This window comes from Thermochaetoides thermophila (assembly GCF_000221225.1).
Source record: "Thermochaetoides thermophila DSM 1495 unplaced genomic scaffold scf7180000011818, whole genome shotgun sequence".
Classification (NCBI taxonomy): domain Eukaryota; kingdom Fungi; phylum Ascomycota; class Sordariomycetes; order Sordariales; family Chaetomiaceae; genus Thermochaetoides; species Thermochaetoides thermophila.
Genome location: NW_006383034.1, coordinates 188138 through 200846, shown reverse-complemented (window position 1 = coordinate 200846; position 12709 = coordinate 188138). Strand labels below are relative to the sequence as shown.

Here is a 12709-nt window from a genome sequence, read left to right as displayed (position 1 = left end):
TGATTGGCGAGACCGAACAGGCGGCGAAGGATTGGTTCCCTTGGGGAGGTGATGCAGCTCTTTGGGTGGAAGGCAAGGGATGACGAACAGGGAGGCCAGCACAAAATATTCCGACAAAAATTGGGGTCCAATGGTCGCTATGCCACGAAGATGTGTGTGGGCAGCGATGACGCAACGAAACGATGTAAAGGGTCGGGACAATTGAATCCGATTACAAGACCTTAACCAGGATACCAACGATCCCAAAGAAAAAGAGAAAACTGACGAGAGAGGCAAAAAAAAAAAAAAAAATACGGGCAGCGACGCGAGAAGTGGTAGCGCGCTGACGAAAGCTTCGACGTCACAGCCGCCCCTTAATGGAAACACCATTTTGCGGCAGCGCAGGTTGCCTAGCGCACTCGCTAACCCACTGTTGGTTGGCACGCGTGCATTGAGTTTGATGCTCATTGCGCAAGCTGGAGCAAGGAGCTCTTTTGCTGACCTGATCTCGATCGGACGTCGGGGTTGCCATCTCTGATGCGTATGTATCACTCATTTTCATGGGATCGTGTTTTGTGTTCTTGACGATATACTACCTTCCTAGGCCTGTTTAACCTGTGAACTGGGGAAGATTGAAGAGGCTATGAAGGTCTCCCTTGACGCCCAGCTTCGATCCTGTCACCTGCGAACGGGCACACCCGCCGCCTGTCGCCCGGACCATCCTAAATGTTTCTCGAAAGGCCTTGGACAGGATTGGTGGATATGTGGATCCGCTCCGTCGGGGTCGGCTGAAAACCCGCAGGCAAGGCTTGGCACAAAAAGCTTGTGCTTTGACCGTTTGCCCTGATGCCGTCGGACGTCGGGCTTCATGTTCCACCGAGGCTGCCCCTGGGTAAAGACATACAAACACGCTATGAAGAAAGCCTTGTCGTACGGGCCGAGATGCCAACCCAGTTCACCGGATCAGCCATGACGTCAACAACGTGCTTCCGTGTCCATTAGTTCTGCCTGCAAGATCTGAACCTGGGGTGAGACGACCTGTGGCGTACATATCCATTCGTATGGCGTATGTATGTAACACAGCAATAGCAACAACGGTGAAATCAAGGCAAGCATACAGTGTACAGCACCATACATAGGTATTTTATATCCTCATCAACTCCGCAAACCCCGACCAAAGAGCCCAACAACGCCGCAAATAGCAAACAAGACCGAAGAAAACAAAAATCAACACACAGAGACAAGCAAAACCAAGGAGCCATTCACTTCCGATTTCTTGTCTTTTTCGTCACCACCTGCGTGTCCTCCTCGACCTCATCCTCACCCTTCTTCAAATCCTCCGTCAGCCCCCACTCCTCCTTGTCATACCAGTCCTCGCCGTCCGACATGTCGCGGTTCGCCCCGCAGTGCGCTTCGGCCTTGCTCCACTGCCACACCGTCTTGCGCAGCCGCTCGGCACGGAGCAGCCCTTCGTACAGCCGGCGCGCGCCGCGGCAAATCTCTTCCTGCTTCTGCACGTAGAGGAGGAGCAGGCGCCGCACTTCGTTGGCTTCCTGCTCCGGGAGGAAGAAGTTGCGGTCGGGGTGCGCCTGGGGAGGAAGGCGGAAGAGCGGGTGGATGAAGGGGTCCTCGTCGTCGTCGAAGGGGTTGGGTAGGCCGTTGGGTATGACACTGGTGTTGTTAGCGGCGGGAGCGTTGGGCTGAGGTGGTTGCTCCTGTTGTTGAGCAGAAGGCGCTGAAGCGTTTGCTTGTTCTGATGCGTTAGGCGCAGGCGGGTCGGTCATCTCCACATCTGCGGACGCCGCATTGGCAGGCTTGGGTTCACCGTTGGCTCGTTGGTCTGCTTTTTCTGTCTCGTCGTCTGCGAGGTCGCCGTTCGGCTTGCCTGCGTTGGCTGCTGGTGCATTTTCGGCATTCTTCTCTTGACGCTCGTCTCGTGGAGCTTCACCGTCTGTGCTTGGCTCCTTGAGACGTTCTTCCATCTGTGTTCCATCCATTTGCACATCAGGCTTCTGCATCTGGGCCTCGGGCTGGGCGTGTGTCGTCTCCTGCTTGGCTCCCTCTGTAGCGTTTGCAGCGTTGGTCGTGTCGTCGCCGTTCATTTTTGGAGCCGCCGCGGCATCGGCAGTCGGCTGGCGCAGTCTGTTGGTGAAGAAACTCGTCGTATCAGTAAATAGGAGTGCATCCTGGTCGTCAGGCGCCGTCATGAGTCCGCAGGGGGCCCAGGTATTGTCGCCCACGAGCTTGGTCAGCAGGGGCTTCGCACGCCACAACGCAGCGTTCTCCTTCTGCATCAGATCCCTCCCCTGGATGACCAGCTCGCTAAGCGCCTTCGAGGTAAACGGTCGCGACAGCGTCGGGTGTGTGGGCAGGTCGGTGACGGAGGTCAGGGGGGCCAGGATGTCTGCCGTCTGTCTGTCAGCATCCGAGTGGCTTCGAGGATCCATGCAAACAGCACCCACGTTCAAGTCGGATGTCTGCGTATGGATTGGCCTCCATGGCGTTAGCCACGGCCTGCTGGATCGTCTCCTCGTCATCGTCGCTCTCAATATCGTAGCCCTCTTCGTCGATCAGCGGCGGGTTGCGGGAGATGATGGCCCGCTGGTAGCCGGCGTGTTCTGCGATCTGACTGTCGTCAGCGCGCGGGCTGCTAGTTTGGAATCCTTATCCGCGTTAAACGCACCTCCTTGTAGGCAGCAGGACCGGCCATCGAGGCGAGGCGGCCCTGCCTGACGAAGCGCGCCCGCTTCTTGAGTTTGTTGCCGCGGTTGGTGTGTTGGTCGATTGAAGAGTCCGAGTCGGATTCTGAAAAGGCATGTTAGTTGTGAATCGTAGCGACGACCGAAAGCCGACCTGGGAAAGCCACTCACCGTAGGCCTTACGCTTGAGAGCCCTCCTCATGGCGAGGATGGTCTCCATGATCAGCGCCTGCTGCTGTGTCGACATTTTGGCAAATGGGCGGCCCGCTCAGCCGGGGCTTTCGATTTTTTTTTGTTGTCGTAAGAACTAAATCTCAAGCGAAGTCGTAGTATAATGAGCAGGACGAGGGCCAGCTGCGAGACAAAGGGTTGAGGATTGACCAGGACGCTCTCAATCAGAAACTCGAAACTCAGGCAAAAAGCGACGAATGCGCCGAAGCGCGGGCGGTGGGTGGTGGAGGGAGAGAGAACTGTGGATCCGCGTCTTTTGGTCTTGGCGCTCCACTCCCATCCGCCACATGGCCCTGTTGGCCCTGTCGGAGCATGACTTGCGCCAAGAGTTAAGGTGGGCGACTGGCTGACAGGGCAGGTGGCCCAAGCTCCTTCCACGGGCCGTTCCTGCAGCAAGCTCACATCAACATCACCGCCAAGTGCCAAGTGCCAGCTTCCCGTCTGCGCCCTGAGACCGTCACCCCACATTCCACTTTCCGTCCGACTTGCCGGCCGCTCCGGCCTGCGACGACACTTAACCGTAGCCTCAGCGGTAATCGGTCAATTGATTCCAAACTTCTACATAATCTGGTGACGCACTCGACAATCATTTCTTCGCCAGCGTGCTCGAAGAACACGCCACATCTTACACCAGTCGCAACTGTAAACTCAAACTTGAACCCCGCATTCTCACCACTACCATGTCCTCAAACCCGTGGCCCCCCCTTGGGGATAACGGCCCAGCAGGCTGGTCCGCGCCCCCCCGAGAAGCCGTCGACCGACCCAAGAGTCCCCAAGAACTAGGCGTCTTCAACCCCAACGGCCTTCTCGTCCAACAAACCCCCGAACAAGCAGAGCGCTCGCTGCGCCTGCTAGGCGTACCCTTCGACTCACTGCCCAAACCGCCCTTCTTTGCGGCCTGGTTCACCTACACAGATGCGTGGCATCGCCGCGTCGTCGCCCAGTCTCTAGCCCGGCTGGCAGGCGGCCTGGGCCGCGTGCCGACGACTGAGGAGGCCGATGCCGTGGCGTACTACCGCGCGCGGTTCGCGGCCACTCTCCCGTGGGGCGTGCCGCTGTATCTGGCGCTGACGGTGCTCATGGTGCGGAGGGGGAATAAGACGTTCCGGTTTCCGTTTTACACGCCCAAGCCGGCATCGTTCAATCCGCGCGTGTTCCCGAGTGCGCAGAAGCCGTGGGTGCAGGGCGATAATGCAGAAAAGTGCTGGCACATGACGCGGTACTTTAGTTACGGCCTGCTGATCGGCTACCTGGGCACCACGACCATGCGGTCGGTGTGCGAGAGCAGCGTAGCGGTCAATATATTGTCCGATCCGCGGTTGAAGCAGGTGCGTGAGGAGCTCAGACGCCGTGCGGGGGAGAGGATGGCAAGGGATTGGCGCAAACCCGACACGGACCAGCGGCTACCGCCACCGCTGACGGTTCTGGAGGAAGAGGGTCAGCCTGAGGGCCAACAGCCTCAGCAACAGCCATCTCGTGAGCTCTCTCCCGCCTGGAGGAAACGCTGGCAGGCCGCCGCTGGTAGCAGTTCCTTTCCCGGAGCCGAAAGTCAGCAGCCACAGCAGCAACAGGAACCTCAACCCTCCTCCTTATGGGATGATGACGATTCCTACCTCTTTGACGACGCCTCACCCGTCAATCCAGCCCATCGTACTCAGCCCCGCCCTTCATCCCAATCTACCTCCGGTGGAAGCTATAGCACCTCCTGGGATCAGATCCGTGCTCGAGCTCAGCAGCAGAGCGGTGATGCCTGGGGCATCTCCCACGATCAGCACCAGCAGCATCCTGACCCGCAGCAGGCAAAGCGCTGGGCCCGGCAGGGTGAGTCGTACACATTCTCCCCCGAGCAGGAAAAGGCGTACGCGCGGGAGCAGGCCCAGAAGGAGTTTGACGCCATGTTGGAACGGGAGCGGAAAGGCGTGGGTGCTTCAGGGGTAGCAAGCAAAGAAAGGTGATCAGTTATGACTGTTAAGGGGTTATGTTTACGTGTAAATATATATCCACAACAGCATCAGTGTGTACGATGGGTGTAATGACTACGAGGTTGAACTGGGAAATCCAAAGTTATGTCAAAAACATGGTTAAATTCCTATCCACCGTTATGAAACAATCTGACCCATGTATACCTAGCATACATAGCATATAATGACCGGTCCTCTGAATCGATCCGTCTCAGAACTCCAACATGCGCTGTAAGAAATAAATATCCAAAAAAAAAAACATGATTCCTCCAACTACTTTCCAAAAAGCGAGGGGAGGAGGAGGAAACAAACCACCCTCCGTCCAGGGAACGTTCTATGTGTCTCGTACGTATATCCGCGTGAGCTGGGGGTATGATGATGATGAATGATGATGAGCCATGATCCATGAGTAGAGAAAGACAAGTCCATATCCCATCATAATGTATTGCCAGATTGCCAAACATCCATGTATCCACCCATCCGTCAAGCCTGCCATCGAGCCGTCCTCCAGTCAGGCTTGTCATAGGTGCTAAAACCACAGGAAAGCGATATTGCCCCCATCCATGGCCGCGACCAACATGACAAGCGTAACTGGAGGTGAAACTGAACAAAGTATTGCACATGTCATGTCGTGAACGTAAAGCAGAAGAGAAGAAAAGAGAAACTCCAATGCTCACACTCGATGGTTGATGACGCCATCCGGCTCGGCATCGTCGTGAGCCGGCCCGCCATGCCACCCAATAGCTGTCAATAAAACGGGTCCGTTCCTCGTCGATGAAAACCGCTTGAATCGCAATCATCGAAACAGATACGTCGAGGGCGAAATCCGTTGGAAAAAAAAAGCAAAACAGACCAGCTTCAACACAGCACCCCTCAGTCGCCTATCCCCGCCATTCCAGCGGTCGCGGAAAAGTTGCCATAGACACCATCGTCATCATCGCTCTCGTCGCTCTCTGGACTTCTTGGGCTCTGAACCCCGCTACCCTCGGCACTACTTTGTTGGAACCGGGAACCCGCACTACCTCCGTGCGTACTCAGGCCGCTCATGCTAGCCATGCTAGAACTCCGCCCCGGCAGCGCTGCTGCCGGACTAGCAGCGCCGAGCGCTAGCATGCTCTGTCTGCGAACCATATCCAGGTCAACAGCGCTGTTACTCCGGCTCAGTGACGGCTTCTCGGGCAGCTGCTTGAGCAGGCCGGTTGAGATGTCGAGCATGCCCATGGCAAACTCCGTCAGGCCCTTACCCTCGCCGGGCTTCGAGCTAACTGACAGCGTCCAGCGATACTCGCCCAGACGACGACGGTACCAGTCAGCCTCCTCACGGCCGGGGGACGTAGCCCACAGCAACGAACCAAACGTGCCGATCAGAGCAAAGTTAGTCTTAGAAGCAAAGTACCAAAAAGCGCGGAGATGGGCTGGGGTTAGACGGTTGACAAAGTCCATGGCCGAGATCAAACGGGCCTTGGCAGCGCTACGGCAGATATGCTGGACATAGGGGTCAATTCCGCAAGGAGGGTAGGGGTTCCCAAGATTACTGCCGGCTGGTGACGCCGAATATTGCGACGTCTTGGTTCCGGCCCCGTTTGTAGTGGCATTGCTTGCCCCTGATTGTGCAGCAGCTCGTGCTGCCTGCGCCGATGACTCCATGGAACGAATGATGCGACGATGGAGAGTAATCTCAGTGGCAAAGTAGGCCAGGTGCAGGTATCCAATAGGCGAGAACTTGCCGGGCTGCTGCATGCTTTGATGTATGCTCGGCTCCATACGGACAATGGCTGGAAGCCCGCTGTACCACTCCTTCAACTTCAGCTGTATCGGCTTCGCCAACGACAAGACCAACTGTGTTCCTTGAGGGCCCGCTGCAGCCACAGCTTGTGAAGCCTGCAGAGTGTAAAAGGTCTCGAGAATCTCGGCTAAGATCTGAGACAACTGCACCATTTGTCCAAACACAGCGCGACCGCGCTCAATCTCCATGCGCTCTTCCATATTGTTTTCGTCCCATTCGACTTCGGGGAAGTCGTTCGGAGTCAGCTGCTGGACAGCCCAGTTGGAGGCAAAGATGTGCGACGGACGACCATGGACGAGAGCCCCCCATTTATCCTGACAGGTCAGTACCAAAAAAAAAAAAAACATATGAAGAACGCAACAAGAGCCTAAACTCACCTGCATGTACAGAGCCCAAGCAAGGCGTTTTCTCAGACCACGCTCCCATGGAGGAATCTTCCAGTGTGTGCAGTCCAAGTGCAAGCCGAGTTCCTGACCAATGGCCACGAGCTGTCCGGTGGGCGCCCACTGGTCACCCTCCGGTCGCTGAGACAAGATCAGGCCGGCCTGGATCGTGGACAGCTTCGGCCGATACATAGCGTCAGCCAGGCTGGTCCGCACCAGCCGCTCGAGCTCGCGCACATTCGGTTTGGGCTGTCCGGCTAGTTCCTCGCAGTGGTCCCACCAGTTGATGGCGAGCAGGTAGATGGCGGCGAGGAGCGGGGGCGAGAATTCGCGGTACGAGCGCTCGTACTTTTCGTAAAAGACATTCTTCTGGAGAATGGGGAAGGCCGGATGAACGATCTTGAAGTACAGGTCGATTAGCTTGCGCCCATTCGGCGCTACTATCCTCTCGATCTCGTCGGCATCTTCCAGGATGCGATGATAACCAGGCGTGGCGCTGTCGGGGAGCAGCAGGAAGGTGTCTTCATCACTGACCCTCCGGAGCGTACCCCGCGCAAGCAGGCTCTCGTCATGGGTGTCGAAGTTGGAAAGGTTGATAAGAGATGGCTCGAAATCGGTGGTTGGTCCAATGTATTGGCTGTATCTATCCTCCTGGAGTCCAAGAGTGCGCTTCAGGAGCGTCGGACCGCCGAAGTTGGCCATATCCTCTATCAGCGAGCTGGTGGTGGTGGCACATGAGAGACTTTGTTGCTGGTGCCGCCGTCTTCTAAAATCAGAGCGTCCTGGTGAACTACATTGGCCAATGGGATGTTAGGAGCTTGCGGTTATTCATAGAAGGAGGGCAAAAAGGTGCTGAGCTAAGAAGGAGGGGCGAGGCAGAAACACAGCGAGAATCACACGCTGCAGCCTTGCTGCAGCAGGAGAATTTCCCATGATAGTTGCAGAAGGGGGTACGTGGGGTAAGTACACGAAAGATCGGGGAGCCAAGTAAGCGGTCAGTCAGTGTTTTGGGTCTGTTTCTGCTCACCTTCTCTTGCTGCTGTTGTCTTCCAGGTCCCCATTCAGCTTGCGCTTCCTGAGCGGCGGGCTTTCTGCCCAGGAGCACTCAGTGCCTGCGACGAGGCAGGCCACGCAGCTCTCGCCTTCTTCGCTCATGACGCACTCATTTCTGTTGCGAAAGCAAGCTTCACACGGATGAAAAAGATGGCTATTGACCGAGTCGGAACCGGGCGAGTCAAAGCCGTTCCGTAAACCTGGGTGCGAGTCGAGGTGGACGCTGCCCTGGCGGCTCGGGGGGAAGCGCGGCGGTTTGGGGGCAATGGCGATGGGAGCCGTCCGGGGGACGGCACAGGGGGTGGACATTGTGCAGGTAATAGGTAGCTAGCTGGTCAAGCCTCGGAGCAGCCGGGGAGTTTACGCAGGGCTTCACGGGCAGTCCAGCTCGACGACGATCGTTGCAAGCCGGGACGGCGCCGAGGTGTAACCTTGCGGGATGTATGGTTGATCTGGCACTGTGTTTTCGCCCTTCCTGCTTGTTTCGGCTCTTTGTCTCTCTTACACACACTCCCTTCCTGGGTCTCCCTCACGGGGTGTTCAGTCCCGCAGAGTCTCAACAAAACTTCCAAATGAGGGCAACGGAGATGCTGCTACCTCACAACAAGCTCGATGCTCCCACAACCACTTCCAGCGTTTCCTGTGCCAATTGGTCTAGCGTAATGGAGGGGCGCTGGGCCTGTGACTGTGGGCGTGCTGATAGGGCTCGGGGACACAGGGAACCAGACCCCCCGCGACGGCGTGTCCTGAACTCCGGAATTTGACAGGGTCCACGCGCTGGCACACAAGCTGGCAAGCTGTACCCGCTTCCCCAGATCGTCGGGATACGCTAGAGATACCGGCGGGCAGGGCAAACGGTGTAGCCGAACTTGTGAGTGTGGCGTATGGCGTAAGTAGGGTTGTGTAAATCAAGCGTTTAACGTTATCAGGACAGCAAGGGTCGTTGATAAGACCGACTGGCTGGACGTTCAACAGATGGCCCCAGGTCAGAAGCCGCCTGACAAACCACGCGGCACGGGTAGGGAGCTCCACGCCGCCAACCGTTTCCAGGCAGGTGAACAGGGAGTTGGGCCGGGTTAGAGCTGGCCTGGAATGTCAAGGTGATACGGGCCGAGAGAGAGCAAATAAGTGTATGTTAATATGTGTGTGTGTGTGTGTGTGTGTTAATGATTAGGTGTTGTGTTTCTCTGCGTGTAGCGGATGGACTGCGAAACAGTCTGCTGTGTGAGTAAGAGTTGTGTGTAAGTAAGTGTGTGTGTGTGTGTGCTTGCTGTTTCTCTTGGTGGTTGTCCGTGGCCCCTTATCGTCGCTATCTCTCGCCAGTCGGAGCAGCCGGTCGGATGCTGGCAGCCCACGGGCCACGAGAAGGATCTCAGATGCTTGGTGTTGAACGGGTGTCTTCCAGGATTTAGGGGGGCGTGCGCGTCGCAGAGATAAAAAGGGAACGGACAAACGGCTGTTTTGCCCGCGCCCAGACGGAGGAGAAGCACGATGGGCCCCGGACGCAACGGCGGCGACGGCGGCGGCAGGCAAGCAGACACTGGACACTTTGCGGCAGGAGCACGCCCGCAGCGTCGCGCAGATGCAAGGTGTGCAGTGTAGCGTAGTGTAGGTACGGTAATGTGTGTAGGTAAGCGTGCAGGGTAGTGTAATCTGTATGTTTAGGTGGTGTAGATGGCCAACGATAAAGCACAGCCTGGGGCTGAATTGGCAGTTCTATGTGATGATGGAAACTAGAACAAGATAAGCCAGGCTTATCTGCGTCATTTGCACCAGCAGCGGCAGCAAGGCACGCGGCGGTGGTTGTGATGTTTCTGCTGTTGCGGCTCGGGCGACGGCAGAAAGCAGCATGCAGAGCTGGACGAAGGTGCGTATAAGGGGACTGGATGGTCGGAAGTTGTTGTGATGATGATGATGCAGTCGTCTGGTCTTGGTCTTGTCTCTCTCCCACTCTCTATCAACTCATTCTCCAGTCTCCAGTCTCGTCTCCAGTTTAGTTTCACCAAGTCAGGCCCACTGTCCACAGTGCCTGCTGGGCAGGCTGGACAAGCTTCTTCCCTCCTTCAAAACTGGGGGCGTCGGTGCGGCTTCCCAAGATCGTCCCAGGCTGATGCCAATCGACCAGTGCGGAAGGAGCTGCCGTGCTGTTACTACTGAGTGACCACTGACAGGGCCGATAAAAGCGTGGAAGCCGACGGTCCGGCAAGCGCGATTGATAAGAAACTGGCTGGCTCAGTGGTTCTGGAACGAAACCAAGCCAACGGCTGCAGATCGACCACACCACCAAATGGTATGAGAGCGTGGCAGGAACAAGCAGAAGCGAACAGGAAGAGAACTGCAATGGGACTTGTTGGGCTTCTACACGCGATCCGACGGATGAAAGCAAGAAAGCAGGGACGCAAGATCTACATCGACCACAGATCGGCCGGCCATATCAACCATCCAGAGTGGCAGAGAGCCAGTCCCAGAAAAGCCAACTCTCGTGTGGAGACGGCAGATCAGAACATCCATTGAGCGCTGGATCCGATCTTGTGCTCTCAATCCGCAACCGGCTCACTCTCTCCGGACACACAGAGCAGACAGCTCAGATTTAGGACGAGCATTGGGAATATGCAGTCTTGCTACCGATTGCGCCGTGGCTCTGTGCGTGTGTGTGTGTGTGTCGCTGTGTCTCCCTGCTTTCCGTCCAGGCGGTGGTGACGCAGGTGAAGCCGCCAGACAGGCGCAGAAGCATGCCAAGAAGCCTACTGATATCAACAGCGTCTTGGCTACCCACCTTATCGCCGCCCTGATTTCAGTTGGAAATTCCTAATGGCAAAAGCTGCGAGATAACGGTCGCAGGTCACCAGGTACGCCAAGGGAACCTTTGGGCTACCTCAGCAGGGCGGTTTCTATTAACACTATTACCGTACAATTTCCGCGCGGTATCAGTTTGGAGACAGCGCCACATCTTCGAGATTTTAAGTCAATATGGGGTATCTGTGACAAGGGACCGCAACGCTGCCCATCCGCCCCGCCGGCAGTCAGGTCGTCGATGGCCGCACGCGCCCAATTACCAAATGGAAAACGCGGGGTCCGCCCGTTCGGGAATACCTCTAACGTAATGGCGCCCGCCTTTGCCGGCCCAGATCGCTGCGTTTGGCTGCGTTTTTCCTGCGTTTCTCCCGACGCTGGCAACGCTGACAAAAACGCAGCCAAACGCAGCGGGCCCCCAAGACGCCCAAGACAATCCAGACACCTATCGTGTTCGACAGCCCTGCGACCCTGGATGAGCCGGCGGGAGCCAAGCCGACCGGGTTCCGCAATGGGCTCGCCGAGGACATAGGAGCTCCGACACCCGTAAAGGCCCTGGCCGCTTGGCGAGGGGGGGGCAGCATGGGCCGGTTCATGCACGACACTGCCCGCAGGGGCCGCAGTGCCCCGGGGGAAGACTGCGCGAACTGTCTCCGCCGGCGTCGTCTTTCACCTGTCCGCTTCACTGCCGTCCCCAGCTTTATTTTCCACGTTCCGGATCATTATCGTCGTGCTTCATTTCCCACAATCCCTCCCGACCTCGTCGCTTCGCCTACGGCAGGCAAATACATAAAGTAAGACATGGAAAGATGAATTCGATGGAGAATGGTACCGCGCGGTGGGGTTGTCGGCGAAATTTGGCATCAATGCTTTGCAGCTTGCCAGCCAGCCTCTTGCTCTGCTCTGCAGGTCCATGTACCCGACCGCCTGTCTCTCTCCGTCTGCCATTGCTATGCTCGCCGCTTTTAACACGTGTGTGCTGATAAGGACATGAAGAAGCAAGCTGGAAGTATCAAGATGTGTACGGTGCTGCCAGCCCGGCCAGGCAGGCGGTCTCACACACCGACCGCGGGGTTATATTAGTGAAGGCTGATATTTGATGGGCAAGGTCGTATTCTGACTCGTGAGTTACAAGCAAAGCAAGTCGAGGATCAGTGGCCAAGTAAGGAAGGCCAATAACTTCTACGATACCTCTCATAATTTGCACCTTCTTGATTGGAGCCTCAAAAGTCTGTACCTGACCCTGCCGCCGGATAGGCACGGCAGCAATTTGACTCGGCTTCCGTCCCGGGGAGGTCTCCATTCCCCAGCCCTGTCCCGTCACCGAGCGGCGGCTTTTTTCTCCACACTCCCCCCCTCCCTCCCCCCGCGCCCACGAGATGCAGGAAGAAAACAGCGGTTCTGGGGTAATACCTAAAGTAATAAAGCCGGGCAAGTTCCAAAAAAAAAATATACATCTGACTAGATTTTTCGTGCATATCGGATGGAGGGTATCACGGCGCGGGGGTTACACACATCGGTTTCGGCCACTGACAACGCCCTGGGTACACTACCTACATGAGTGGTTTCTGTGTAAGTCGAGTTTCAATCACGAGTTGGGAGGTTATTGAAAACGAACTTGGCATTGTAAATGAAAGAGAGGCCCCGTGGCCTTGTATAACTAACTGGCGATGATGATCTCAGCTCTGGACGGTTTATCGCCGAGAGGTGTACCCTCATTTGCCTAATCGAGGCTATCGTGCCGTGCAAGTGTCTCATCCTACCAGGATGCTGATCGATATACAACTTTGATGTTGTGTCATCTTATCGACACCCTTAGCCGAT

The 12709-nt window shown here is 56.5% G+C and overlaps 4 protein-coding genes across 4 annotated transcripts; 2 read left to right on the top strand and 2 right to left on the bottom strand.

Annotated features, from left to right (window-relative positions):
• Nucleotides 1–1241: 1241 nt before the first annotated feature.
• Nucleotides 1242–2925, bottom strand: CTHT_0040860 (uncharacterized protein; the record flags this gene model as incomplete). Its single annotated transcript, XM_006694429.1, has 4 exons — nucleotides 1242–2383; nucleotides 2442–2604; nucleotides 2663–2784; nucleotides 2850–2925. The coding sequence occupies 4 exons, from the start codon at nucleotides 2923–2925 to the stop codon at nucleotides 1242–1244; spliced, it is 1503 nt and encodes a 500-aa protein (XP_006694492.1).
• Nucleotides 2926–3589: 664 nt separating this feature from the next.
• On the top strand, nucleotides 3590–4864 carry CTHT_0040850 (uncharacterized protein; the record flags this gene model as incomplete). Its single annotated transcript, XM_006694428.1, has 1 exon — nucleotides 3590–4864. The coding sequence occupies one exon, from the start codon at nucleotides 3590–3592 to the stop codon at nucleotides 4862–4864; it is 1275 nt and encodes a 424-aa protein (XP_006694491.1).
• Nucleotides 4865–5743: 879 nt separating this feature from the next.
• Nucleotides 5744–8401, bottom strand: CTHT_0040840 (putative specific RNA polymerase II transcription factor; the record flags this gene model as incomplete). The annotated part of the gene is made up of 3 exons (XM_006694427.1): nucleotides 5744–6970; nucleotides 7034–7829; nucleotides 8067–8401. 3 exons carry the CDS (start codon nucleotides 8399–8401, stop codon nucleotides 5744–5746), a joined length of 2358 nt encoding a protein of 785 aa, XP_006694490.1.
• A 1182-nt stretch (nucleotides 8402–9583) lies between these two features.
• On the top strand, nucleotides 9584–11683 carry CTHT_0040830 (uncharacterized protein; the record flags this gene model as incomplete). Its single annotated transcript, XM_006694426.1, has 4 exons — nucleotides 9584–9681; nucleotides 9845–9959; nucleotides 10934–10941; nucleotides 11287–11683. 4 exons carry the CDS (start codon nucleotides 9584–9586, stop codon nucleotides 11681–11683), a joined length of 618 nt encoding a protein of 205 aa, XP_006694489.1.
• Nucleotides 11684–12709: the final 1026 nt, after the last annotated feature.